At 40.8% G+C, this 27,960-nt stretch overlaps 3 protein-coding genes across 3 annotated transcripts in view; 2 read left to right on the top strand and 1 right to left on the bottom strand.

Annotated features, from left to right (window-relative positions):
* Positions 1–19: 19 nt before the first annotated feature.
* On the top strand, positions 20–8,948 carry LRRC57 (leucine rich repeat containing 57). Its single transcript, XM_028724053.2, has 6 exons — positions 20–177; positions 2,349–2,529; positions 3,104–3,239; positions 3,802–4,070; positions 5,396–5,581; positions 6,118–8,948. Exons 2-6 carry the CDS (start codon positions 2,446–2,448, stop codon positions 6,157–6,159), a joined length of 717 nt encoding a protein of 238 aa, XP_028579886.1. The 5' UTR covers positions 20–177; positions 2,349–2,445; the 3' UTR covers positions 6,160–8,948.
* Positions 8,534–25,423, bottom strand: SNAP23 (synaptosome associated protein 23). The gene is made up of 8 exons (XM_028724067.2): positions 25,248–25,423; positions 18,694–18,802; positions 18,292–18,333; positions 17,808–17,856; positions 16,727–16,844; positions 14,192–14,341; positions 12,806–12,950; positions 8,534–11,390 (listed from the first exon to the last, which is right to left on the bottom strand). The coding sequence occupies exons 2-8, from the start codon at positions 18,748–18,750 to the stop codon at positions 11,325–11,327; spliced, it is 627 nt and encodes a 208-aa protein (XP_028579900.1). The 5' UTR covers positions 18,751–18,802; positions 25,248–25,423; the 3' UTR covers positions 8,534–11,324.
* A 1,225-nt stretch (positions 25,424–26,648) lies between these two features.
* The window catches only part of ZNF106 (zinc finger protein 106), a 42,712-nt gene continuing 41,400 nt past the window's right edge, over positions 26,649–27,960 (top strand). Inside the window, exon 1 of the mRNA XM_077919742.1 lies at positions 26,649–26,789. The gene's annotated coding sequence lies outside the window, so the exon portion shown is untranslated. The remainder of the gene's footprint in view (positions 26,790–27,960) is intronic.

The raw sequence follows: 27,960 nt of genomic DNA, 5'->3' as shown, positions 1-27,960 counted from the left end.
TCCACCTCAAGCTTATTCCGGGCAGAGGCTTCGCCATTATTCACGTTAGGCGACGGGGTTGGGCTGTCATCCGGGGCTTGCGATTCGCCGTGGGGGATTAAAAACAGTGCGGCTGGCGTTTCTGGTACTGCGTGTGCTTGTTGCTAGGATGCGAAGCGGCGGCGACCGTAGTTACAGGTAAGACAAGCTCAGGTGCTTGTCCACCTCTTTAGGTCATTCTCCCGAAAAAGCCCCTGGTTCCCGTCCTCCTTCCTCGGAGGGAAATCGGACTAGGGCAGCAGGGATGAGACCCCTCCGTTTATAGCCTGTGCATCTTTACCTAAAAGTAGCTGCACCTGGGAAGTAAAAACTCCGCTAAACTGTGTGGCAGCGCATCTGGGTAGCCCACTTCAATGCGTTTCTACTCGGAAGTAAGTCCTGTTTGAATGAGATGGTTCCTGTCCCAAGCCAGTATGCTGAAGCTTGCAGCCTAGTCGCATTGAGTTCAGTGTGGCTGACTTCTCCGAGCAAAGATAAACTTGGGCTCTTTCCCTCTAACGTAGGACAACTTGGACAACGCCCATCTTAGATAAATATGCTGCTTTGTTTTCCCCTCTCCACCCATAGTCCGCCTGGGTTGTATCCAAGTACTCGGAGTAGACCCATTGAAATTAGTGTTAGTCATGTCTATTAATTTCAGTGGGCTCACTCTAAGCATCGCCTGCGATGGATACAGCCTCTTCGCTGGATAGAGATGGCATATTGTTTGATAGCCATATGTGGAAGTGAAAAGTTAGGCAGAGTGTTGTTGTTTTCAATTCCACCAGCTGAGATGGAGGAAGATGGGGCAGCTGGGTTTCATCTTGTCCTCTTTATTTAGATCAGAACTGTCTTCACCTACCCACAGCCTCTCTTCCCAGCTTCAGCTGAGAGGAGTGAGGAGGCGTCTTGGAGAGCAGGCAAAAGCTGGTTCTGGGGAACAGACACAATTGTTTAAATACTGTTATTGAGTGAATAAGGATTTTGTTACATGCATATACCGGTACTTGGGTGGCGCAGAAAAGAAACAGTGTTGACACTGGGAAGTTAAAAATCCATAGGTCTTTGTGATTCCTATAGCCGTGGAACCTAAACTTGAATCAATTATGTGTGCTCAAATCTGCAGCCTTTGTTTGTAGATTAGTTGGGACTGAGGAAAGCAAAAAATGGAACCATTGAGGGGTTAAATATTTTATGGTATCTTCCGCTAACATCTATGCTTTTGATCCTTTAAGAATGTGAATGTATTAATCTCTGTTACTCATCACTTGATAGTCTGTAATTTCCAGGAATAAATATCAAAACTATGTTTACAAAGAAATCTTTTTCTATGCTGGCTCATTAGTTTAATAGTTTGTGAGCTTGGTTGAGGGATATGTGCTAGAACCTGTTGTGCAAGTACCTTTCCACCATTCTATGTGACTGCTGGTATTTCTTTGTGGCCCCATTTACATGACAGGGTAAGCTAACTGTGACTTACCTGGACTGTGCAAGCGCACAGGCTCTGGGAGACGGGCTTATAGCTACTTTACTCCAGTCGTTTTTTGCTTAGCTAAACCAAAGTTTGACTTAACATGTTGTCCAAAACCAAACTTGTGGTTAAGATTTCTCCTCAATAACCTTAGCTATAGCCAAGCTGTTTTTTTTTACTGTGTACTTATTTTTTTTAACAATTGTCAATTCTGTCTTGTTCTTAATGGATTTGTAAGTTGCTTTGAGACGTTTTCTTGTGAATAACAATGAATAAATCTAATACTCAAGAAGTAAGCCCCTGTGAATGTGACTTATTCCCTAGTTTGCATATGCTGAGCCTAGGGTAGACTATAAATAAGTTCTCATGGCTTCTAACATTATAAAGCTTGTTACTGGATGGGCCTGCCTGCCTGATTACATAACGTACTTAGTAGAGCTTTTTCTACAAGGCTGAATAAATTACAGTAAAAACCTGGGCATGTCTACTCAGAAATACATCCCATTGAGTTCAGTGGGATTTACTCCCAGACAGGTGCATGTAGGATTGCAGCCTTAATCTTCTTGGACTACGAGCATCAGCATGCTGACCTGGAAACAAATTGTTTTCAGTACAGCTTAAAACACATTCAGTATTGCAGTCCTACGTACTGCATACGCCCATATTTCCATATAGTTCTTTTTCATTAACTGTCCAACTCAACCTCTATGTCATGATGGTCACATCAACTTACGCTTATTTTATATCCCCTGAGAAATAGGCCCGAGTGCTTTTCTTTTCTTGTAAAGATGATTGCGCTGCTGGGAAAAAGTGACTGATAATCCTGTATCATAAGTGTTATAAATTTACCTTTTAATAGAACATAAACTTATGTTGCCTAATGTGGCATGAATGAAAGTGACTCAGCTGGACTTGTGCTGCACACATTTGTTAGCATCTGATACAAGAGCAGAAGGATGGGAAACAGTGCCTTAAAAGCGCATTTGGAGACAGCACAGAAAACGGGAGTATTCCAGCTGACGGGAAAAGGCCTTTCTGAGGTAAAGACCTATATCATAAACATGTGCCACAAATGATTCTATACTGCATAACGCAAGAGACAGAGAGAAATATTTGTGCTCTGAAGAGTTTTTAAATTTTTGAAATCAATTTTTGATATGTTAGTGGGATAAGAAGCATAGAAATGTCAGTTGAATGGGTTCTAATTAATGTATCTTATCCTAGCTATAAAAATAAAAGCTATTGGGTTTAGTGAGGCTTATTCCCCAGTAAATGTGTTTTGGATTACAACTTTAGACCATTGCTGCTCAGGTGAGATAGGATGGGAACATATAAGATTTTGCATTGCTTATGCTACCTATCATAGTGGACATGACATACTGTGATAAATTTTGTGTAATATGTAGTTTAATTGTCAATTTTGGAGGATATTCCCAAATTAAATTGTCCCTCTAGTCTTTTCACACCATTTATAGTTTTGTAATTCTGTCCTGCAACCTTATAAACCTAAAAAGCTCCTTGCCTGCACCTTTTATTATCTTACCTACCCACATATACTTAATGCAATTTGTGTCGTTCTGGAATTTTCACATGATTTCTGAATTGCTTTTTCAGTTTCCTGAAGATCTGCAGAAGCTTGCAAGTAACCTCAGAACAATAGATTTGTCGAACAATAAGATTGAGGTCCTACCACCACTAATGGGAAAATTCTCTGTGTTGAAGAGCCTTGCTTTAAATCACAACAAGCTGAGTAAGACTTCTTAAATAACTCATCAGCTTGCTGAAATAAATTCAGTGGGACTTAGTGACAGGAAAAATATATATTTAGGATTGCAGCCTACATTACCACAAGTTTAATTCCATCATTTTCTTTCAAAGTAATAGAGATAACTCAATACATTGGTTAAAAGCTTTGCAGCTTAGTAGAGGATGCTGTAAAGCTTGCAAAAACAGATTTTGTCACCATTGCGATTCCAGGTTGCTAAGATACTCAAAATTATCTCATCTTATTGAAATGCTCGTGACTTGTGAACCAAGCACTTAACTTGAAAAATTGCCTTTAACCATGCCCTACCTCTCCTCCTTCATTTTCCACAAGCAGCTAGAGTTCCAAAGAGAAGGTAGAGCCTGCACACTAATTCGGGCAATTGTAGCTTATCCATTCTATATCTTCATGTATTGTAAGATAAAATGTTGACTGTATCCTAACACAATGGGGTGCTGTATGATTCCACAACAGTGACCTTTATACTATAACTGTTCTTTCCTCCGAACAGCTTGACTTTATTTGTTTATATATATATTTTTGCTAGCTGCACTACCTGAAGAGCTGTGCAAGCTGAAAAAATTAGAGGCGTTGCATCTGAACGGCAACCAGCTGACGCAGTTACCGGCTGCCTTTGGACAACTTTCGGCACTAAAGACCCTGAGTCTTTCTGGAAACAAGCTCCGAACTGTACCTGTCCAGCTCTGCAGCCTGCGTCACCTAGATGTGGTGGATCTCTCCAGAAATCAGATCCAGAGTGTGCCAGATACAGTTGGGGATTTGCAGGCCATTGAACTAAACTTGAATCAAAACCAGGTCTGGAAACTAGTTTTTGTAGCTGTATATCATTCAGGAGGAAAGAGCTTCTCAAAGTACAAGCGTCACTTAAAATTCTACCGAAATGGGGGATCTCACTTAGAGCTGCAAGCAAAGTTTAACATATTCCTTTTGTTTTGTTTGCCCCTATGGGAAACCTGCTAGGTTATTCTCTATTTTGTAACACAATTTTCCATTTGTTGAGAAGAACGTTTATGCTTTGAACATCATGTCTTTCTTCAACTAGTCTTAATTCCATTCCATTAAAACAATACACCAGTGAAGTTACATTCAAACCTTCTACAAGTGGAAGGCAGCTCATGCAGCTGAACCTTTTGTTTCCCCCTCCTTTCCCCCTGTAGCCTCCAAAAAGCCTTTCTAGAGGGTTAAAGGGGGACTGATTGAATATTGGATGCTGTATTTGATGAAGCTACAGTAGGAGGGAGGAAATAACCTGAAATCTAGCCTGGGTGATTCCTGTCCCCCTTCGTATATACAGAGAGCATAGCGCACAATGTTCTGTAGAGAGGCTTTTGGGGATGGTGCAGGAAAGAGAAGGGAGAAGGACACAAAGCTGTTTGTACAACACAGTTCACCTCATTGGAGGCAGTTCTATAGGGAAAATAGATTGCTTGAAGTTATGGAGTTGTTGTTTTTTGGTTGGTATTATAGGGCTTGAATTTGCATATTGTGCAAGCTGCAATGACAGTGCTATTACCATAATTTTATGCATGCATGTCTTAAAATGCATTGAAATTTTTGTAACATTTTTTTTAACAAGATCACACCAAAGCACTGAATTGCTGCTAGCCAGGATGGACAAACATAGCCATCATGTTCAATCAGATGTTTTCAGATCAAGCCCCATCCCCTCAGCATTGGTAATATAAAGATACCTTAGAAATGGGGAACTACAAAATTCATGGCCCTGTGATGTTCATAACGAAGTACTCAGACTCAGTGTTGGAATGTTTAATTGTAACTCTCTGTGCTAGTTCCTGCAGTGAGTCCATCCTAGCTACCCCGTCAATTCCCCAATAGTTTTGTGTATCTGCATTTTGAGCATTCCTGCCTCTAACGATGGAGGCTGAGCATATAGTAATCATGGCTAATAGCCATTGATACCTTTATCCTCCATGAATTTGTCCAATCTTCTCTTAAAGTCACCCAAGTTAGTAGCCATCACTGCCTACTGTGAGAGCAAGTTCCATAGTTTTAACTATGAGCTGCATGAAGATAGGATTTCTTTTATCTGTCCTGAATGTTCCAACTTAGCAGTGGCAGAACAATAACTTTTTTTCCTTTCCCTGTTTGATGCACGATAGATTTCCCAGATCTCCTCACAGATATCTTACTGTCCACGCCTCAAGGTCCTGCGTCTGGAAGAAAACTGTTTAGAACTAAGCATGCTTCCTCAGAGTATTCTCAGCGATTCTCAGATCTCTCTGCTTGCTGTAGAGGGCAATCTCTTTGAAATCAAGAAACTTCGAGAATTGGATGGATATGACAAGGTCTGTACTATTCTCTCCCCTCCCTCACCCTGCTGTAAACCAATAGGCTTGGGGGAAAATAAGGCTTCCATTGGTGAATGAAATCAGGGGGAAATGTTTGACTAGCGTCTTGTCCCTCATTGAATCCTAAATTCTCCTACTTCCAAGACTTCTGTCAGATAGTAGCATTGTTCAGTTACATTCAGTTAGGAATATTACAATTCTGTTCTGAATTTGAAGAGAGTTGTTTCAATCAATTACTTAATGCTATTTTACTTTTAAATTTTCTAATTCATTTGTCCAGCGCAGAACATGAGTTTGTAGCTAATCAGTTATTTTTCTGAGTAGACCCAACTGAAGAGACCAAAGTTAGTCATGTCAATTAGTATCAGTTGGCCTGCTCTGATGAACACTGGCTACAACCCATGATCTTGAATTAGTTCAGTATAAGAAACGGCTGGATAGGAAACATTCTTGAGGATCTCTCATTTATCTTCCTTTATCTTGTATTTATTCCACCCAAATTCCTAATTTTATCATCTTTTTTTTTTTTTAAGTACATGGAGAGATTCACAGCCACGAAGAAAAAATTTGCCTGATGGATTGCTACCGGTCTTATTTCATGAAGGAGAGACAAGAGGTGTGATGCACATAGCTTATATGCTGCTAAGTCTTTTCAGGAGAAGGAAATCCAAGGCTTTAACTGCAAGAGAACTTTGAACTGGTTGAATATGTTGTTTTTAAGGCCACAAAGTGAAACCAGGAATTGGTGAAATTATCTTGTACGTTACGCTTTCCACCTTTTGCAGCTAACAAGGCACTTCTGCTTATGTGATTCTCCATCTTCAGGGATCATTATGTTGTAAGAAGAAAAATGTTGTAGAACTCACTTGGGCTGCAGAGGTTTTATTACAGATGTTGGCAGCCTTATATAAAGTACGGAGTACATGGAGATAACACTAAGGGGAACATTTGCCAAGGAGTACACTGAGGTTCTGTAACAGGATTAACTCTAGAATGCAAAGTCATCTCTTTGCATTAAATGTTTTATAGTGTAGAGGAGACTGATATTTTTTAAAAATAAAAATCATGTACATTTGAAAGCACAAGTAACTGGGCTGATAGTAGCTCAATATGTCTAATCAAAAATAGTTGCCCTAGCTTCATCTCATGCTCACCTCCCCTTGAATGGCTTGTCTTCCATTTGATGGTGTAATGCCCTCTAGTTCACCTGAGCATGCTAAACGAATGAAATACAGGCTCATAATGTCTACACTGTATTTGAGGGGGGAGGGAGCTGACATCTTTGCACTCTGTGTTCATGGCAGGAGCAAACTCAACTGCTTAAAGGGGATGATCACCTTATTACTGCCTTATACAAAGCACCCAGGAGGACCTAAGATATGCAACTTTCTTGAATAACTTGTATATTTTTATTAAAAAGATATTGCATCCACAACTGTCTTAAGCTTTTTGGCACCTTTTGACAAACTTCAGTTAATATATAAATTCACATCATGTAATCTGAATAGTAAAGAATAAATATGCACAGCTAAAATTGTTCCTGTAAAATACATTGCTCCTTATAAACTATTTAAAATAAAATACCTAGGAAAAAAAGCAGTACAGTATAATTTATCTTTCTATATAGTGTGTGGCTGTCAAGATCAATATGCATGCCTGTCGCTACTGGTGGCTGCTGTGGGTGTGATTGAAGGAACAACATATATTTTTATTTTTTTTTTGTAACTTGGATTTAATTGCTGGGGAAGGAGTTCATAGTTTGAGTTTAAAGGCTGTGTAAAGAATACAGCCTTTAAGTCAAACCTATACCCATATACAGTCATACCTTGGGTTATGCGTTTTTGGGTTGTGGACCGCACCGAACCCGGAAGTACTGGAATGGGTTACTTCCAGGTTTCGTTGCTCACACATGCGCAGAAGCGCAAAATGACAACATGCATGTGCGCAGACGCAGCGCTGCGGGTTGCGAATGTGCCTCCCGCACAGATCATGTTTGCAACCCAAGGTATGACTGTCCTCTTGCCTCCCACCCCCAGTTCTTGCATATACAGTTCCATGTAGTACAAAAAACACATCTGTTGAGTCTAAATTTCAGGGAGATGCGTGTGACTTGGAAGTTGCCATTTGAAAACCCAAGTGGTGTTGCAAAAGTACTCTGAGAATGTGCTGTTTCACTTCACTGATTGTTTTTGTTTCCTACCTTGGGTCAGTCACTAACTCTCAGCTAACCTACTTCACATAGTTGTTGTAAAGATCTAGAAAGTGATATAAAATGACTGCAAAATCAGACGATGAGTGCTCATATCATATGTACCAAAATTTGAGTGCAAAGTTGGGCAGATGTATTTGTTAAGGCTAACCTTATCAGGTACCTTACCACTCACCCTTATTATGCAATGCTAAGAAAACCTGATTTGAGAACCTTTATGCACATTAAGCGTATATTCTCCCCCTTCCCCCACCATGTTTATCTTCTACCAGCCAGTGAGGAGTAGGGATCAAACAAGTATGCAGGAGAAAAGATTTTACTAAACAAGACTATATGGATCAACTGTTCCATTTTGGGAAGAACAGCTACTTGGGAGAGTTCTGGCAAGATGTATACAGCCAGTGTGACACTAAATTCTTAGAAATTCCTCAGAAACTTGACAAACTTCAGGGGTTATGCTACGACACAAATATATGGAAAGGAGAATATCTGAGGCTGGAGTTTCTCCCAATACTTGAAGGCATCTATACTTCCTCTTCTGCCACATAAAATATAGGTTGTTTTTAGAAACGGTTGCCACAGCAGCAGCAAAAAAACATTCAGTGGAAGTCAGTTTTGATGAGTTCTCAGATGAGAAAATCACATGTAGCTTATTCTCTCTAAAGTAGGCAACAAGGTAGTACCAAGTTCGATTTTCAATGCTAGTTAGCATTACATGTGTTTTTGAAGGAGACAGGGAATGCAGGCAACCATAAGTTAATTTATTCAGTCCAGCAAGTAGAAACCTGAGGCATTCGCTTAATTACAGCTTAAAATGGGCAATCTAGAAAGCAGAAAATAAGGTATAGTTTGATGTAGAGCACTATGCAGTTAAAAGCTATTTAAGAATTATAACACAAGAAATTATGCTATCCACATCCAAGTACTTTTTCACGCTGCTGTAGTTTCCACAGAGGTTAGTGAACACATGTGCATTAGACAGCCACATTTTTACTTCATCTGTGATGGTAGCCTGGTAAATCTGAAATTAACAGTAACAGTTATTATAGCACTTGAACATTCACCGTTTTATTTCCATAGACTAGTAAGGTTTAGTGTGTGAACTGCCATTTCCAGCTTTGAGGATTGTATGTTTCACTATTACTATTACTAATACAAGTAAACAAACCGACAGTGATGTGCGCAGTTTCGACCCTAACCAGCTAGAATTACCACCTCGCCCTTGTTGACAGGAGGTTACATGGAAGACTGAGCTTTGTCTTATTATAAAAAAAATTATGGCTCAGTTGGAATTGATATGCAGAGTGGCAGAAAAATGAGGTATCCTCTTGTCATCTATGGGAAGTGACAATACAATGAGCCAATTTGTTTTAAGCTCTTGTCTGGCAAGACTTAAAAGACTACTGCAGCAACCACCACAAGGCACTGCTATTTACTGGGCAGTCTTTTTAGAAAGAAAAAGCACTCAGAAACCGTCTACATGAACTATTTTTTTTCTTCTATGGAAGGGTTGCGAACTACGCTCTACCCTCAAATTATGATCAGTTTATAATTTTTACATATGATAAAAAATACTCAGCTTAAACATATAGCAGCACAAAGCACTAAGTCCATATCTCTTTAGAAAACAAAATGATTCCAATGCTGTTTGGTGAACTCTTAATTAGAAGAGTGAACTAAAACTTTCTTGAGAATCCTTGGAATTGTAACATTTTTCATTGAACCAGTCCTATAAGAAAGCTAAATCAAGCACCTTCATCCTGAAACAGAAATGAACTGAAGGTTATATGCTAAGTACTCACTACAGAAGGCCTGCAAAACTTGCAACCCATCAATTTAAATGTATTCCAGAAGCCACGAATGGCAGTTCCTCATGGGCTCCAAGCTTTGCCACCTGCTTCAGGATTACACAAAAGGCTTAGTTCACAAGGGCATAGCAAGGCACAACACATAGTTGATGGTGTACATTCAAGCTTGAGGGATCACAATTTGTAGAGCAGGCATAACCTACAGCCAAGCCACAGCTTTAAAGTTTGTAAAATAAACACAAGTTCAGTCTCATGATAAGAAAGATAGAAGCAGCAAAGCTATGTTTCAATACTGACTTCAGTCTTTCACATACTGTATTTCAGTACAGGTTTGAAGCTTGAATACGCATATGGTTCCAACAAAAAGACGAGACAACTATTTTGTAATGAGTTGCTGAAGGAAACCAGGTGAGCACACAACTGTAGTCAATTCAAAACTATTTAAAGAACGGAGTTTTATCAAGCCACAGCAGATGCGAACTCATTGTAACAACCACAGCTTTTGTTCTCATTGGAAACTAGATTGTGCCCTGCTTTGAATGTATCTCTAGAAATCCTGTAAGTGTTTTGCTCCAAATAAATATCTCAAGATGCTGGTCTCCAGATGTCGGCTTTTTGGTACACAACTAGATTCATAGTTTGTGTAGGGAAGGACGAATTTATTTAGGAAACAGCATTACAAAATAGTTTTCACTCAACCTTAAGCTCTGCGTAACTTTCCAAACGTTGCTTTTTGATGGAACATTTTGCAGATCAAAATCTCTTTTCAGCAGTACCAGCATCCAAAGAATATGCAGCATTTACCAAGAAAAGGAAAAGATGTTTTCTGACAACTCATACAATAATCTGCAACAGAGCTCTTCACCTGGAAGTGTTTTGCTTGGAATCCTGAGTTGATCATTAGGTGCTGTGTAAGCCCTTTCACCTCTCCTAGGTCCTTCGGCCACCAGAAAGTATGTCTGGGTAGAGCAATAACTAGTAGGATTGGTGACAAACACCCAGTTTTTCCGAAATAAAATGGGGGATAAACTCCTAAAAGTTTTGTGAGAGTCCCATGTCCAACTATACAGGGGTTTTTGTGTGCAGCTGGACTACTCATCCCCTTGTTATCCAAATGAGAATTGCTATGGCTCAGAAAACGTACTTCTCTCCTATATATATATATATATCTTGAATGCCAACAATGATGTGTTTTAAAGCCCCATTCTCAAAAGTAGTAGTTGCTGAACCACACATTCCAATTATAAGAATATAAAATGCACCCCCCATCATGTATGGTTTGACCATGAAATCTAGGTGTTTTGTAAACTAAGGCCAGCTTTAAGACAAAGTTCATGAAAATTACTCATCCACCATTTTAGTGATGACATGAAATATTGAGTGAGGTAATGACATTCACTGAATGCATCCTCTTCTGCCTTTGCTCAGTTGCCTCACACTCACACATCTTACTGCAAAAGGGGGAGAAGGTACCATGGAAACATTTGAAGCCAGAAAACGAAACCCTGAGGATATATTAAAAAGAGTAAGAAAGCCAAGTCTCTGTTGTGCTATTTTCCTGGATTCTCAAACCGAGTCTGTATACAAGCAACAAAAGAAGCCATATGATGCATTGCCCTGCTTTGTTCCCTCTTCTGAATCCTGCCATCTTTCTTCTTTGGAAATTGAGGTTTGTAGTCTAAAATGGACGTCTTCAGTTGGATAAAGAATTGGAAGCAGGCTGCTAATTTTCAATGAGTTTTTTGGCTTTTACATTGGCTTGCTCAATACGATCTTTGTTGGTTTCAGCCTGGAATACAAAATATAGCATAAGACTGCTACTAAACTAGAAAGATGAAAACAAACTATATCATACTGTGATTCAACCATTTCTTCAGGAGCTGGCTCAGAATAAGTTTGATATTATGGTGAGTCAGTAGTTAAGTGGTGCTTGAAGCCATCTGAGCAGAAAAGCCTTTCACTCCTGCAACTCATTCAGAATTTAGAGCAAATACCACCTACCAATGAAGATATGCTTAAAGTACTGGAAGAAATGCTTTGGACCATGGGTGAACTGGCCACTGGCTGACTATTACACCAGCAGTTTAGGATTTAAGCTGGCTTCTAGAAGTGTTCTAGAAGAGCAAAATTCAATGCACTCGTTTTCATGAATGAAGACCTAAAGGGGTTGGGCCTTACGTATCTGAGCCAACTTCCTTCTCCATGATCTGTTGTAATTTAAGAACAGCAAAACCATGATGGGAGACAATCTTGGGACCACTCTCCATATTTGGCACACCCTGCTTCAAGAAAGTCCAACCCAAACTATGCCAGAGTGTTTTCCAAAAGCAGCTAAACCTTCCTATTCAGTTAACTGTTTAGTGGCAGTAATTGTGATATGATCAAATTATTAGGAAATATGTAGCACACATATATAATAAAGAGCAATATTTAGCTAAGTAAAGTAGGCCAGTATTCTCACACCCATATTACTGGGAGCATGGGAGAAGCCAAGGCAGGGAAATAGTGCTGTATTCTTTTGTGTAAACCACAGTCACTTAATTGTATTCATAACTTAGGAGATCTGTATCAAGGTCTTCCAGGTCTTATATCATGTTCCTAAATAACTATGATACCTCTGATTTTGGTAAAAAAACAAACCAAAACAATTCAAGCACAGAGTTGAACAGAGGTTTCTTTCCATGATTTCTTGAAAATGTACTTTGCTTTTCTTATTTTTGTTGCTGCTTAACACTGGGATTAAAAATCTAAGGCATATTGAATATTATATCTCAGCCTATCAGTATAATGTTTATCATGATTTTCTACACCGAGTGCTAGAACAGTGGGACAAGAATTCTGTCTGAGATAATCACTGTTTCTATATGTAAGGACCACAACCAGGAGAGTTTGCCATGAGATCAGGTTTAATCCTATCTAGTTGCAGGACCCATCATCTGGGTACAAGGATATTAACTTATGCATGCAAAGGGGCTATAGCCTGTTGCTAAATTGGAATGTGTTTTTGTTTAGACCACTTCTCTATCACAATATATAAAAATATATTTAAGTGGTGTGTAGAAAACTAAAACAACAACAAATATAACAGCACATTGTATCTGGCTACAGCTTAGCACTGTGGCCTTGAAGACTTATTAACTTGTCCACCTGGACACTAGATTTACCAACATTAAGACATCAATAGTTGAATTCTTTGTTTCTTACCTTAATGTTTATCTGATCTATCTGCTGGTTTTGTGTATCAATTGTGTTGCCCATCTCCACGGCCATATTTTTCAGGTTCCCCAATATGTTTCCAACTTGATTTAGGTTCTCTTCCATTTCATCTTCTCTGTCATCATTTGTTATCCTGTTGAAAGTATCAAGGGAAACCAACATTGAGAAATCCCAAATTCCTTTCTCCTGAATGTTATCGCATCCCAAGTTTTCAGAAGTATTTTCTGCTATGGAGGTTTCTACGCAAGTTTGTTTGAAAAATTGAATCAGAAAGTGATATAATCACCTAGAGACACTATAGATCTACTAGAAGTGTCTCAGAATGATCTCATGAATTACACAGAATAGCCATGTTTGAATGATCAAATCAGAAGCTCTGTGAACCCGTGGAAAGCCCCTTGGTGTAAAGTAGAAAAGATTCCAGAAATGGTAGTTAACCTGTAGGAATGAAAAATCACAGGAGACGAGAGAGGCAGGTGTAACATGAGGCGTCTGGTCAGGGCGGACCCTGGGAGCCTCTTTTATTGAATATTACAAACATTGCCACAGGTGTGCTTGTTGCTGATTGGTTGATACATAAGCATAAGGCGGGAATTACATGTGAGAGGTGGGGATTACGTGTGATCATTTATTATCGATGGATTAAAGGCTGGGAATCGAAGCTAGAACTAGACAGGCATGAAGCCTCCTAGAGATTAATATGGCGCAAACAATTACTAATGATGGATCATAACATGAAACAATATAACAATCAAGTTCTGTAGATGTGGTCAGCTAGGCATAAAGAACAAGTCATCATGAACTTAGGGTGAGCTGAGCAAGGAGGGAATGTCTTGGTGTTTAGAACAGAACTGTACAGTGTGTGCAAAAGCAGGGAAAAGATTATAAGCAAGACTTCCCAGAATGCAAGAGAAAAGGGGTGCAAGGCTTCCCCAAAATGCAGCAGGTATGGGCAGAAGGAAAACTTCCCTTTATTAACCACAGCTTCTAGTTATAAATTGGGTGATTAATGGCTTCCAGTCAAGCCAGGATTCACAAGTCAACTTTAAAACATGACTTCATATTCTGAATTATTTGGAATTCATTAACCATAGTTCCTGCTTCAAAAGTAATGAGATGCTGTGGTTAACTATGGCTTCTTCGCTTGTTTCCCCCACTCACACAAAGGGAAAAGGGAAAAGGGAATCGGGAGCACAGCAGCTGTGTGCAACTGCATGAAGCTTATGTATATCCTGGCTAATGAAGCAAAGATTTGATTGTGTGGACCAGGTCAAAATGTTTGTCCTTAAGCTTTTCAAAATGCAGTCACTACTATTGCGGAGAAAAGCATTTAGTCCTATAAATATTCAGGAGTGGGCAGGAGAAGTATCTTACCGTTTTATGTAGCCTCCAGATGTTGTTCCTCCCGAATTCTGTTGCAGATTGTTTGCAACACGCCCTGGTTGTTTAGACACTACACGATCATTCTCTATACCATCACCCCATGTTGTCTTGTAAGCTCTGCTAGTCTCAAAATTCTTTGTTCTACAAGAAAAGTCAGACCGCACATTATTAGATCAAAGATACAAAGTTTTAACAAACCTAATATGCAATATAACTAGTAATAGAAAGGACTGTTTCATACATGACAAGAGTAATAGCCCCAGGTTTGCCACAGAAAATGCCATAGCGAGACCCAACCAATCCTGACTTCCTGATGTGTGTTCATGTTTTCAAATACACATTCTTTACATTTGCACTGAGCTTTGTGTGTGCACCAAAAATGTCATACAGCAAGTGAATTTAAGACAAATAATTTCACACTGGAAGCAACCTTATACAAAAATAAACACAACCATTTTATTTTTCTAAAGTTTGTATGTTATATTTAAATCTCGAGCTGCTTTGGTACCCGAACTGTTTTCTTACTCCTCAGCCTCATTGTTGCTACTAATGGCTGCTATGTTAAAGAAAATCAACCAAATTACAGTCTAAGATATAGGACTACAATGCGTGTTTAAGAAGAAATAATGTATAATCTCCCAGCATTATATTTTTGGAACAGATGAATAGAGTATCAGTAGTTCAGAATTCTAATATTGTATGACCAAATTCAAATCACCACTAGAGTTTTTAACAAGTTGTATGTAAGATAATGATTCACGGAATAGTATACATGAGGGATTGGGAATCTGTGGTCCTCCAGATGTTCTTGGACTCCCAACTCCCATGAGTCTCAGTCAGCACTCAAGCATGATAGGAACTGGAGTCCAACAATATCTGGAGAGCTATAGGTTCCCCGTCCCTGGTATAGAGATATGGGAAATAATTTCTAAAAACAAATGCAGTTTTGCAACTTTATGTGAGCTAACAGTGACTAGAAAACCCCCACTGTTAGCTTTTAGTGTCATTTCACAATATTCCTCCAACTGTATACAATCCACCATTTTTCCCAAAACAAAATCCAAAATCCAATAGTATCATCCTAGAAGACTATTTCAGGTTTATGAGGCCAGAACAAGTAGTTTAAACACAATCTATAAGCGACATAGCACAGATACAAACACAACTACGGACCATCACAAAATAGCTTGCGTGTTAAGACAGCATGCACATGCATATATGCACCCAGTTAGAACATCACCTTCAGGCAGCTGGTTAACAGTACAGGCTGCTTCATAAGATTGACCTTTTTCTAAAGTCCACTTTGACCAGTTAAGCGAATCCAACCTCTGCTGCTAAATCTTCATTTTATTAAGCAAGGAAAAGAGGGGTGGTTAGGAGAGAGAATGAGAAAAGAGTGAGCAGTAAGACCAGCAAACAGATAAATAGTTGTTAGCAAACAAACTATTTCAAAAGTACAGCTGAGATTATGTTTGTGTTTAGGGGGGGGGGGGGGAAGCAGCTTAACCCTAACACAGGGAAAAGGAAAAAACGATTAAGACTGCAACCCTCATCTACTCAGAAGAAGATCCTACTAAATTCAATGGGGGTCACTTCCATGTAAGTGGGGTTAGTACTGAAACTTAATTCTGTGAGTGCTGTATTTACTACTTGTGTTAAGGCCAGACCATCCCAAAATTACTAGAAGAAGGTTATATTGTCCCTCTTCCTCTACTTAAGCAAACTGAAATAGATTCCATAAAGATCTCTCAAATGTACATACGTCAAAATAAGAATATTTAGAACTATCACAAAAGCCCTCAAACAAGCTAAGCACTCTCCAGGAAAAAGGAGTTAGAATGTGATAGCAAAAGGAAGAAGAAAACAGGTATTTAGAATGTATATCATACTCCTGCCTGCCAAGCTCTCAAAGCATTTCCAAATATTCCTTGCTTCTAGTCAACCTACGCTGTGCTTGTGTGTGAAATCTGTACCTTAACCATACCAACCAGTTATTATTTTAACAGTAACAAACAATACAGTGGTACCTCGGGTTAAGTACTTAATTCGTTCCGCAGGTCCGTACTTAACCTGAAACTGTTCTTAACCTGAAGCACCACTTTAGCTAATGGGGCCTCCTGCCGCCGCCGGCGGAACACGATTTCTGTTCTCATCCTGAAGCAAAGTTCTTAACCTGAAGCAATATTTCTGGGTTATCAGAGTCTGTAAACTGAAGGGTATGTAACCTGAAGCGTATGTAACCTGAGGTACCACTACTGGCACTGAGCAATATATACGCAAAACATTCAATAATGGCAACTAAGGTCATCCAAGCGTTTATTGTTACTTTTTCTTTTGCCCTTACACATAATCAGGTTCAAGGAATTTGTACTACTAAAAAATTTAGAACTTCCACTTAAACTTGGGGAAATAGTCTAAAGCACACCAGTTTAAAAAAACCTCCCAATTTTGATATTCTGAGCATTTCTCAATGGCCTCAATTTTTCCCCTTGAATTTTGGAATTCATCAACCTGCCTTTAACTGACCTATTGCAAGGACAGACACAGAGACCACAACACTTGTTGAGCTCTGTCAAGTTCTTCTCAGCTTCTCTCATGTCTTTGTTTATCTGGTCCATTCCTTCTTCTATACGGGTTAACTGTTCTAAGAAAAGTATAAAGAAAAAGGAATTTTAGAGAACTTAAATGCTGCAAGATGCTTGATCTTCAGATGAGAACTTTAACGGTTTGTGTTCAAAATGCTTCTTTAAAAAAAAAAAGGGGGGGGGAAACCCCAAGGAAATGCATTAAAAAGTATCTTTGGAGTTGCAAGAGAAACTTTTTTTGAATACCAATAATATGCAAGTGAATCACACTAGTATCCACACCTGGGTGGACTCAGGCCCCAAATATCTGAAAGACCGCCTTCTTCCCTACAGACACTCTCGGATCCTGGGTTCAGCAGAGGGAGCCCTCTCGGTAGTTCCTTCACCCTCAGAGGTTTGGGGTGGGGGAGCAAGAGAGGGCCTTCTCTGTCGAGGCCCCTAAGCTGTGGAACTTCCTCCCCAGAGGTGCATCTGGCAAATTCATTATACAGTTTCTGGAGGATGCTGAAGACACACCGATTTACCCTGGCTTTTGACACTTGAGGTGCATAGTTTTAGAACGCACCTTATTTTTTACTATTGTAATTTGTTTTAAACTGTTTTTAATGTTGTGTTTTAATGTTGCAACTCATCCCTGGATCTTAAGTTGAAGGGCGGGTAAACAAACAAAGAAACAATATTCATGTGCCTCAGGTCTCAAAACTGAAGTAAAAAAATACTGCAAGCTGCACGCAATATATTTTAGATAACCCGAGCCATAATACTACCAAACAAACTTATTCTAATCCAGCTCTTGAAGAAATGGTTGATTCACAGCATGATATAAACAGCTTTTTTCCATCTTTCTAGTTTGGTAGCAGTCTTACGCTATGTTTTGTATTCCAGGCTGAAACCAACAAAGATCGTATTGAGCAAGCCAACGTAAGAGCCATCACTCACTCTATCTTATCTAATCTATCTATCTATCTATCTATCTATCTATCTATCTATCTATCTATTATTATTACACATGCACAACTCACCCCCTTGTTCATCTAGCATGGTGAGGGTTTTGATTCCTGTATCTTGGGACTGTAAGGAAGAAAAAAAATGATAGGAGGTACAAAACCAGCAAAATCTAATGCTAGAATTGGACACAAGTTTGGATTACAACAGGCCATTCTACAGTTTCTAGTGAAGAGTACACCATTTGCATTAGTACCAGGTAAACCTCAAGGAAGCCCATTTTTTAACAGTATGTTCAGAATCTTGCAGAAGATGAGCAATTCAGATGCAAGTATCTGACAGCTAATTTATTTTGAATTTGAACCCTAAATACAGCAGCAATGCAAATATTTAAAGTTCAAAGCTGTTCCATCCATAGTCATAATCTACACATGCCTCATAATGGCACCCACATGCTTTAAAAATAGCAACAGCTGGGAACAGGACTGCAGGAATGAACTGCTCTCAAACAATTCAATTTGTTCTTCCTCATCCCTCACTCCCGCAAAAGCTTTTCCTTACCTCAATGGCCAGGCCAAGGATTCTCCTTGTGCTTTCCAAAGACTAAAACAAAAAAGAGATTTATCTTCAGCCATATGGACTTATAAAGACATTTAGTAATCACACTATATATAGAGTTTCATGTAAATGAGCATGATGTTATATTCCTGAATCTAAATAGATCCTACTAGGTTATATTGTTCATTTCAAATAGCAATATTCTGAAAACAGTATTTTTGTTTTCTAAATTAAAAGCTTGACGTATTGAGAGAGGTTTTTTCTTCAGTGGTACAGAAACCATTTTGGACAGCAAATCTCATTTACTATGATAGGGCTTTGTGCATCCTAAATAGCTTTCTTTAATGTGAGGTCTACTTTCCACTACACAAGCACAGGAGAAAGAGAATAATCTAATATAATTACCTCATCTGTAACTTGATGGGCTCTCAGTTGAATTTCATCAGGCGACAGCTCAGCCATGATTAACACTTATTTTCTGATCTCTGACTATACACAAACAATGGTATTTCCTCTGTAACAAAGAATACATCATTTACAAGCAGAATTCTAATAAATGTCAAACGATACAAGTGCTCTAAAGATGTGGTAACACAGTTCCTATTATATTTACATTCAGCTCAATTCTCAGGTCTCAGGACAAGGAACACACAATTTAAAATTTCAATATCAATCAATGACTGGAATATACAGGGAAAAGCCATAATGAAATAGCCCCTATTGGAGATATGTTGATTGCTTAAAAGGTATAATTTAATAAAAGCAGTGTCCATTCACACAGGCACCTCGGTCAGTAAGAAGTTTAAATGAGGTTTTGCACTTTTACTTGATTAGTCAAATGAAGGAATGAGAAAAGACCAAGTTTAGCCCAGCCCCATTTTTCGGTGACCTGATAAGAAAGATAACTATAATAGCTGGAATCAGGCAAGACACAGATAACAAGTGTAACCCATTCACCCCAAAGCAAAACACATTCTTATATCATATAACAAGTGCAGCAGCTGGGACCAAACAAAGAAAATGGCAGGCTGTAAAGCCCCCACCTCATCCACATCTTAACACTCCCTAATTCTTTGCTCCTCACTTTTAGCCTCTGTAATTCTGAGCCCTCTAGATTTTTTGCTCTAGTCTAGTCCAAGACAGCACAACTGAGGAAGGCAAATATTTAACTGTTTTAAACGGTTTCATTTCTGTTGAAATGAAAGCGCAGGAGGCAAAATTGCTATGTTAACCTACAAGGGTGAATCTAGGAGAGAATGGAGAATATGGAGTATGCAGAGGCAGAATGACATAATTACCCACATGCAGAAAAGATGTTTCCCAATTTCTACCACAAACAAAAATCAAGTTTGTTCTTCCACCTAGGAGTCAGAAGGTATTAATTATTGTTACTCTGCCTCAGTTGTTTACTATCTTAGGAATTTGAGGCTTGCTGGCAACAGTGATTTCAGCTCTTAAAACACCCTAGTGTTTCCCCTTGATTTTTAGCACTGTGTTGTTAAGACTTCGACAAAAAACACCCCCACTCCCTCTTTTTTTCTTATAAATCATTATAATTGCTAAACAAAATTTAAAGCTGAATTTTGTTGCTGTAATCCTAAAAAATGAACTGCTATTCCTTTGTGCAATGCTATCTTTTTCAGTTAGTATCTTATTCAGAAGATATAATTTTGTTGATTTAGGGTCCTCTAGTTCTTGAGAGAGAAAAATACCAACAGGGAATCAAATCAGAATATAAAAAATTACCATATTTTTTGCTCTATAAGACTCCCTTTTTCCCTCCTAAAAAGTAAGGGGAAATGTGTGTGTGTCTTATGGAGCGAATGCAGGCTGCGCAGCTATCCCAGAAGCCAGAACAGCAAGAGGGATTGCTGCTTTCACTGCGCAACGATCCCTCTGTTCTGGCTTCTGAGATTCAGAATATTTTTTTTCTTGTTTTCCTCCTCCAAAAACTAGTCTTGTGGTCTGGTGCGTCTTATAGAGCGAAAAATACGGTACATTAGCACTTCCCATAGATAAAGCTTATGGCCTCCCTAAAAAGTTGCCACAGTCACAACTTTCAACAATAAGGTAAAAAGGTAAGGTAAAGGATCTCTGGATGGTTAAGTCCAGTCAAAGGCGACTATAGGGTTGTGGAGCTCATCTCGCCTTCAGGCCAAGGGAGCTGGCATTTGTCCACATACAGCTTTCCTGGTAATGTGGCCAGCATGACTAAATTGCTTCTGGCACAACGGAACACCGTGACAAGTGCCAGAGCACAGGGAAACGCTGTTTACCTTCCCGCCACAGCAATACCTATTAATCTACTTGCACTGGTGTGCTTTTGAACTGCTAGGCTGGCAGAAGCTGGGACAGAGCAATGGGAGCTCACCCCATCATGTGGATTCAAACCCCATACCTTCCGATCGGCAAGCCCAAGAGGCTCAGTGATTTAGACCACAGCGCAACAAACAAAATGACCACAGTAATAATAATAATTCAGAAACAATGTCATATTTTCCTCAGAAGCAATAGGTTCCTCTGAAAATGTCCACCCATACCTAGCGTATTACTTCCAGGGTGGCAGGCAATTTTAATGAGTCAATAACATCAGTTAAAATTTGGCTAATTATCATGTAGTGCACAGCCCACAACATTCTGTCACAGCTCTTCCCTTTAAAGTTTAAACCATTCCACTCCCATCCCCTGAACCTGACACAAAAGATTCCATCCTCCATCTTTACCTTTACATTCCTCCTCACAATCTATCATTTCTTCCTAGCTTGTCTTAGCTCTCCTGATATGTTGTCTGGGCATATTTAAAACCTTCCCCCAGACATGCATGTTGACTATTGAATGTTAAAACTTTTTTTAAAAAACTTTTTGTTCCATTATGCTCTCATGACTCAGATTTTTTTAAAAGGGTGACATCAAGTGATTTGACAGGTGGGCAGACCCACCAATCTGTCAAAATGGCTCACAATGGTTGGAGGAGGTTCCCTACCTCTTGCCGCATGTATTTGACATGGCCTGGGACTTGAACAATACGAATTTAACTAAGAGGAGCATCAGGAATATTTAGCAGAATATCACAAGCAGAGATTTTTTGAAGTTGCACACTTAAATCTCATCAGAAGCCTGAAGGATCCAAGAATTTTGCAACACATTAGCTACCAACAACATTCGTACTAGTACTATTTTGCAGCAGAAAAGTTATTTCCCTATTACTTTACACTGACTAAAAAGTAAATAAATGTGAAAACAAAGAGACCAGTCAACATCTCTTCCTGTCTTTTTTATCAGCTTCCTAAATATGCTACAAGGACAATAGTGTTATTGCTGCTCTTTCAGATAGCACAGGAACAGCATGTTGATTGCTTTGCTTGTTTAACACTTGAAACAGCCTAAATACTACTTAGGAAGGCCTTCTAGAGTTAAGTAACTGCAGTATCCACTATCTACACTACAAATCAAAACCTCCACAGCTTTCAAACTACCCTTCCCAGAATACTTTTTTTGAAAAGTTGCAACAGGTAAACCAGTATAAATTTGACTTCATTTTGTGGTTTGCTTCTGCTTTGTTGTTCAAAACTTTAGTAGTTGTCACATTCAAAGATAATTTGAAAAGAAGAATGTGTGGGTATGAACATTGTCTTGGAGGTAGTTTTCATGTATTCTACAGCAAAAGAACTCCAAATACCTGCACCTACCTGAGAAAAGACCCAAAGACCCAAGTTACAGAAGCAGTTCTGGAGACTGCATTTATACAAAGGCAAGTATGTTACTTGATTTGATCATTGAATGTAAGAGAAACTTCCATGAGCAAACAGGTCTCCATAACCCAAGATACAATCCAAAATACAGTTAGTAGTGGAACAACTAATTCCCCACAAATCGGCTTCTTCTTAGGGAGGAAACTTCTATTATAAAGCTGTCTCAAGTGACTGCATACTTTCATGTTGATGTAAGGTGCTCTCTCTCAACTTCTTGGTCAACAAAAATGAAACAGCGCAATAGTGCTAGAAGACAGCCAATGCTGGAATTACTAAAATCCCCAGCAATGAATTCCCCTTGTGATATTAGCAAGCATTCTGTTGCTAAAGAGCTATCTTTTGTATTGATATTCATGGTGCCAGAAGTGAAACAGCTCCTCACCAGAGTATAAGTACTTCCACTTGCAGGGGAATAACTGCCAATTTTAATTTATAAATGCACCCTTGCACATCACTTTTAATCCCCTCCTGAGTTCCCCAAATTTTGTTAAGAAGTTACTCAGTAGTCACAAGCGACTGCTGTGCAGAAAGAAAAAGAGCACCAACTTTGGTAGCATGCACTGTGCAAAGGGGGATTGGAAACATGTGAACATAGTGATTTGCATCACAGCCTATATCTTTAAATAGAACACTTCCTGAGTAAATATCTTTTATTGCTTTGTGACTTACTCTGAAGAAGTCACAAACACAACACTTCCTAAGTATATATCTTTTATGGCTTTGTGACTTACTCTGAAGTGTATGATAGAAGCAATTGTGATATATAAAGAAAGTTATTAGAAAGGTTATTTAGGTTAGTTGGAACACTGATGCAATTCTCATGGCAGACCTCATGGCTCAAGTATTTTATATATATTAAAACTGTAAGTAGGATATGACAATCAGCGCCATGGAACATCAAGTTATTCCTGATGTTCATTTTCCCTCTCTAAACTGGGTCTTAAATGCTGAATGCACTGAGGCTATTCAGTTCCCCTTTTCCCCTCAGCCCATTACCTTCCCTCAAAACACTTAGCCTGAAAGTCTGGAGACTCTCCAGCTTGGCACTCAGTGCAATGAAAGGGTTGTGGCTAGAAAGGAAAATTGCTGCATCCTCTTTGCATGTATAAAGTTGCCTTCAACATTCACAAGGGGCTCTTTGGATCCCAGTGCTAATCGTCAAAATGAAACAGAACTGAGTATGTATGCATCTAAGTTAAAAATATATAGAGTACTATTTGTAGTATTCTTAAGAGTATGACTACTTTAAGAAACAAGGGAATAAAACTCAGGAATGGCAAATGTTGTGGGGGTGCTAACATATGAAAGTAAGCTGATAGTGCTGGATGCGTAGGCCTGCAGACTACCATAACTCTTAAGGAGATAAATGTGTATGGTAGCAAGGAGAGGCCAGTACTATGTGTGAACAAGACCTCAAGTCATACAAGAAGGCAAGCTTATGGCAGCCTTGTAATTTCCTGCTCATCCCTGGAAACTGTGATTACCAGGGATTCCCGCAAGCAACTTTTATAGGGTTCTGAAAAAGCTGTGCTCTATATTTCACTAACAGCTTGGCTGCTGCATGAGATACCAAAGCTGATAGTCCTCAGAAGGACTATGAACCAGATGGAGAATAGCCAACACAGCCTGGAATAGTTTATAATGTACTGAATGGTAGAAGATGAGGGTAGACTGCTCTTTGATCAGACGCTGCTACAAAGGGCTGTGCATTCAGGGGAGGAAGGAGCATGTTTACATATAATAGTTAATAGTTATCTCTATGTACAAAAGACATGGGGTGAAGAGTAGAAAAAAGAAGTGGAAGGAGTTAGAAAGGATCAAATAGAAGGGAAAATGGGGAGCCATATGGGAGAATAGAAGAACAGGAAATAGCAAAAGAGTAGAAAGCATGGACAGAAATGAATTATTGGAAATAAGATGAACAGCTCCATATTGCACAATCTACTTCATGTACCTTACCAAAGATTCAAGTTATATCACGTTCTCAAGATTATGAAGATGTAAAGGCTTTCAAGCTAGTGTTGAGTCCAGATTTGGGCAATACTGTATATCCTTTGCTAGCTCTTCTTCCAGCCACTCTGACACTGCCCAGTCATTTGCCTTCTGCTTCTTGGGCTAATGTGTACCACTGCCCTGAAGTAGAGAATGAGTGGAAGTTGCTCTCCTTGCCCTTGACCATACTCCTGGACTGTGTATGTACTACAGTTCCCAGGATTCTTTGTGAGAAGTCATGTGTTTTAAACGAATGGCGTTTCTTAGAGAGGGCACATAAAAAAGTAGTAACAACAAGGAGGAAAAAGACCAGCAGACAGGTGTGGGCCTTTGCAGGTGCCCTACAACACTGACTCCTGAGTGAACTTTCAATTGTGGAGCATACTGTGAAGGATAAAAGTATGCCTTAAACTCTTGTTTTCCATAAACCAGCTACTGCTATTACTCTGAAATGCCTACTCACTTGTTTTATGTACCCTCTGCTGGGAACGCCCCAAAACAGAAGTTACCTTCTCCCTTAAGTGCCTTGCCATTCTAAACCACCCTCAGGAATTAAGGGCTCAGAAAAAGGATTCACACCTTATGTAGCAATGATATACTAGCATGAACTATAGGGCAGCTCTGGGGAGAGGAAGCCAGTTGGCCACATTCCTCCAGGAATCCCTAACTCCCCAGACCAAGCGGGGCCTGGAAGGGAGGCCAGTCCCAGGCAGGCAGGCAGGCAGGCAGGCACCCCGGAAGCCGGGAAGCGGCGGCAGGGCAGCTTTGCCCGCCGAGGTCCCTCCGCTCCCGGGGATGCGAGAGCGGCGCTTCTGCCTCTCCCTCCTCGCCGCTTCCTGCACTATCCGCCTCTCCCTCTCTCCTCCTTCCTTCCTCCCTTCCGCAGGGCTCCTCATCCGCCCGCATTCCTGGGCCACTCGCCGCAGATCCTCGCCCAGGTTCAGCCTCCAGTCCAGCCGACCATTATATATGCCCTGTATGTATATGAAGCCGAGAGACGCCCAGCCGGCCCCTTCCTTTCCCGGGCTCCTCGAGCGCCCCACCTCCCTCCGGCACCTCGCCCGACCTCCGAGCAGACCCCGCACTCGCACCTTCCCTTGCACGCCGCTGCACTCATTCACACGTACTCCGCGAGCCTGCTTCTCCCCATCCCCAGATTCCCCGCCGCCACCCCACGCTGCCCGCTCCTTGCTTTCCCTTTCAAGGCTCACTCACACGGCTTCGAGGTCGACCAGCCCTCGCCCTCCTCTCCAGCCCCGCACCCGGGAGCTCGGGCCTTCCGCTCTGCCTCGAGTCTGCGGGGGCCCCTTCGCTCGGTCAAGCCCCACCCGGGCTACTTCCTCACAGCCTCCGCCCTCCAGTTCCTTCTTGACCGACGAGGTGTCTCCTCCTCGCTCCTTGACAACAACACCCGCCTCCTCCGCAACCCCCACTCACGATTGCATTAGTCGCTTCCGCTTCGAGTTATTGGCGAAAGCGAGTGACTGTCAAACTCCGCGTCCTCCTTTCGCTTTCCAGAACACCAATCAAGTAATCAGTTTGTTTTTCTGCATTCGGTTTCCATCTGGCCTCGCTGTCTGTAACCTCCCCTCCCAAACTTGTGCACACATACCTATAACTCTGGGTAACGCTTCTTGCATCTAAAGCAATGCACAGTAGTCCGCACTTATGCTATAAGTTTGTTGATCTCTCAGGTGTCACAAGACTCTATTTTGCTGCCAAAGACTAAGACTGCTGCTCATGATCTAGAGAGTTGCTGTTTTTGCTGGCGCTCTCCTTTCCACTCCGTTAGTTGGTTATGGATTCAAAGTGCCAAATCCGGTGGCAATCGTTGCATCAGGTCAGACACCTGCGGTGGAGACGTCCTTGCTTTTCTATATATCGGGTAATCTAAGTTTAGGTTTTTGAGACGTGTGTCTACCTCTATGATCGACATGGCTAAATTTTCCAGATTCTTCTCTGAACATAATAATATGATAATAAACAGACTTAAGCAAGGAATAAAGAAATCTCCTTAAAGTCCTATGTACTGGCTGGAAGGGCAATAGCAAATCATTACAACTAATAAATAAAGATTTGTGCGTTAGCTTTCAGGTTTGTCTGCGCACGCAGGTTTTTTTATATTATTATTATTCAGCTGAGTTTGGGTTTAATAGCTGAATTCTCGGGGATCACAAACTTCGTCTCCAAGACAGGCTTCTTAGTAGGAATCATAATGTCTAATCCCTGTGGATTAGACATTTCAGGGAGCTTAGAAAGACGCCCCACTGTGAACCGCGTCGGCAGGGCCTCGTCCCAACGAAGGATCCATGCCTTACAACCCACTCCCGCGCACGGCCATCTGGAAGCAACGCCAATCGAATTCAACAGAAAGTGCCCAAGTTCCGCCGCCTCCGGGAGCAAAACTACAACTCCCGAAATGCCCCGCGCCCTATGGCCGTGGCCACAATTTTCTCTCGCAAGAGTCGTTTCCCGTCGGAAAGAGCGCCGCCGAGTCGGGTTCTGTGAGGCGCGAAAACTACTCTTCCCAGAATGCAAAGGCGCGTAAGGTTTGGGCTTTCCGATTGGCTGAATCGATGGGGGCGCTTCCTGCGTTGTGGCGCGGGTCTCCTTCGGGTCGGCAAGTGTCCGGAGTAGGAGGAGGCGGCGGCGGCGGCAGCAGCGGGGAAGGCGGCGGAGGAGGGAGGGGGCCGTGGCCAGCCCATCTTGCTGGGCGATGGGCCTGGGCTACGCAGCGGGGTGAGGAGGGTACGACCTGTGAGTACTGAGAGGTGGACGGGCGGTGCCTGGCTCTCCAGTGCGTGGGGAGGAGGAGAGGCTGAGATTAAGCGCAGGCACGGCGGCAATGTAGATGGGGTGGCTGTAGGTCACGAGTATGCGAGACCTACAGCTACGGTTGTTTGTGGGATGGGGCAGTTCGGGGGAACCATCTTAAATGAAGTTGTTAGGTTAGGGCTGCCGAGCACGTAAGGCTGGAGGGCAGCGTGCAAAGCAGCCTTTGCGCGAGATTTTGTACTTTTGAAGCACACATTGGAGGACTAACACAAAGCCCCACTTGTGGCAGTAAAAGCCTAACCTAGAAACCTTGTGGGGGGGGGGGAGGCGTGATATCGGAGACATCAATTTTCTTGCATTATAGCTTTCACAACTTGTACGCACCATGCAGACAGCATTGTAATTAGGAGCATTCCCTATAAAGTAGGGAGAGGCTAACCATTAATGTATATGTTTTGCATATTATTTAATATGCTGCTACAAATGGGTGCGTCGACATCTGCTAGTGCTTCTTAAACTGTGGTGTGGAAACTTTGGGGCACTTTCGGGAATACTTCAGAGGTGTAGTTTTTTCAATACTTCCATAATGTTGTTTGACACATTTTCTTGGATCATTCTAAAAAGTGTTTGTGTAACTTGTAAGTCTTTCAAGAGTTGTCCGATGTAACAGATATGAATGCAGTCCACAAAGAACAAATGAGAATAGCCCTTAGTACAATTTAATATGTATATATGTAGTTTGTTTTCAAGTCTGAAACTGGTAATTGTCAATTATGACCCAAACTTAAGAGTTACTGTGATATCGAGTCTTAACATCTGGGTTGGTTCATTTGGAGAAAGGCAGACCCTGAGGCATTCGGGTCCTGAGCTGCATAAAGCTTCTTAGGTCAAATCCAACACTTTGAATTGGGCCCGGAAGCTATCTGGTAGCCAGTGCAGTCAGGCCAGAATTGGTGTTCTGTGCGCAGACCATCTTTCCCTGGGGAGCGACCTGGCCACTGAATTCTGCACCTACAGCGTCTGAACTGTCTTCAAAAGTAGCCCCTTGTATAAAATATTTTAAAAGTTACCAGAGCATAGACAACCGAAGCTAGGTTATCCCTGTCTACATAAGAGTATAGCTGGGTCACCAACTGAAGCTGATGGAAGGCAC

The sequence above is a fragment of the Podarcis muralis genome, chromosome 1 (assembly GCF_964188315.1).
Source record: "Podarcis muralis chromosome 1, rPodMur119.hap1.1, whole genome shotgun sequence".
Lineage (NCBI taxonomy): Eukaryota > Metazoa > Chordata > Lepidosauria > Squamata > Lacertidae > Podarcis > Podarcis muralis.
The sequence above is the reverse complement of the archived record's forward strand: the minus strand, read 5'-3'. Positions and strand labels throughout refer to the sequence as shown.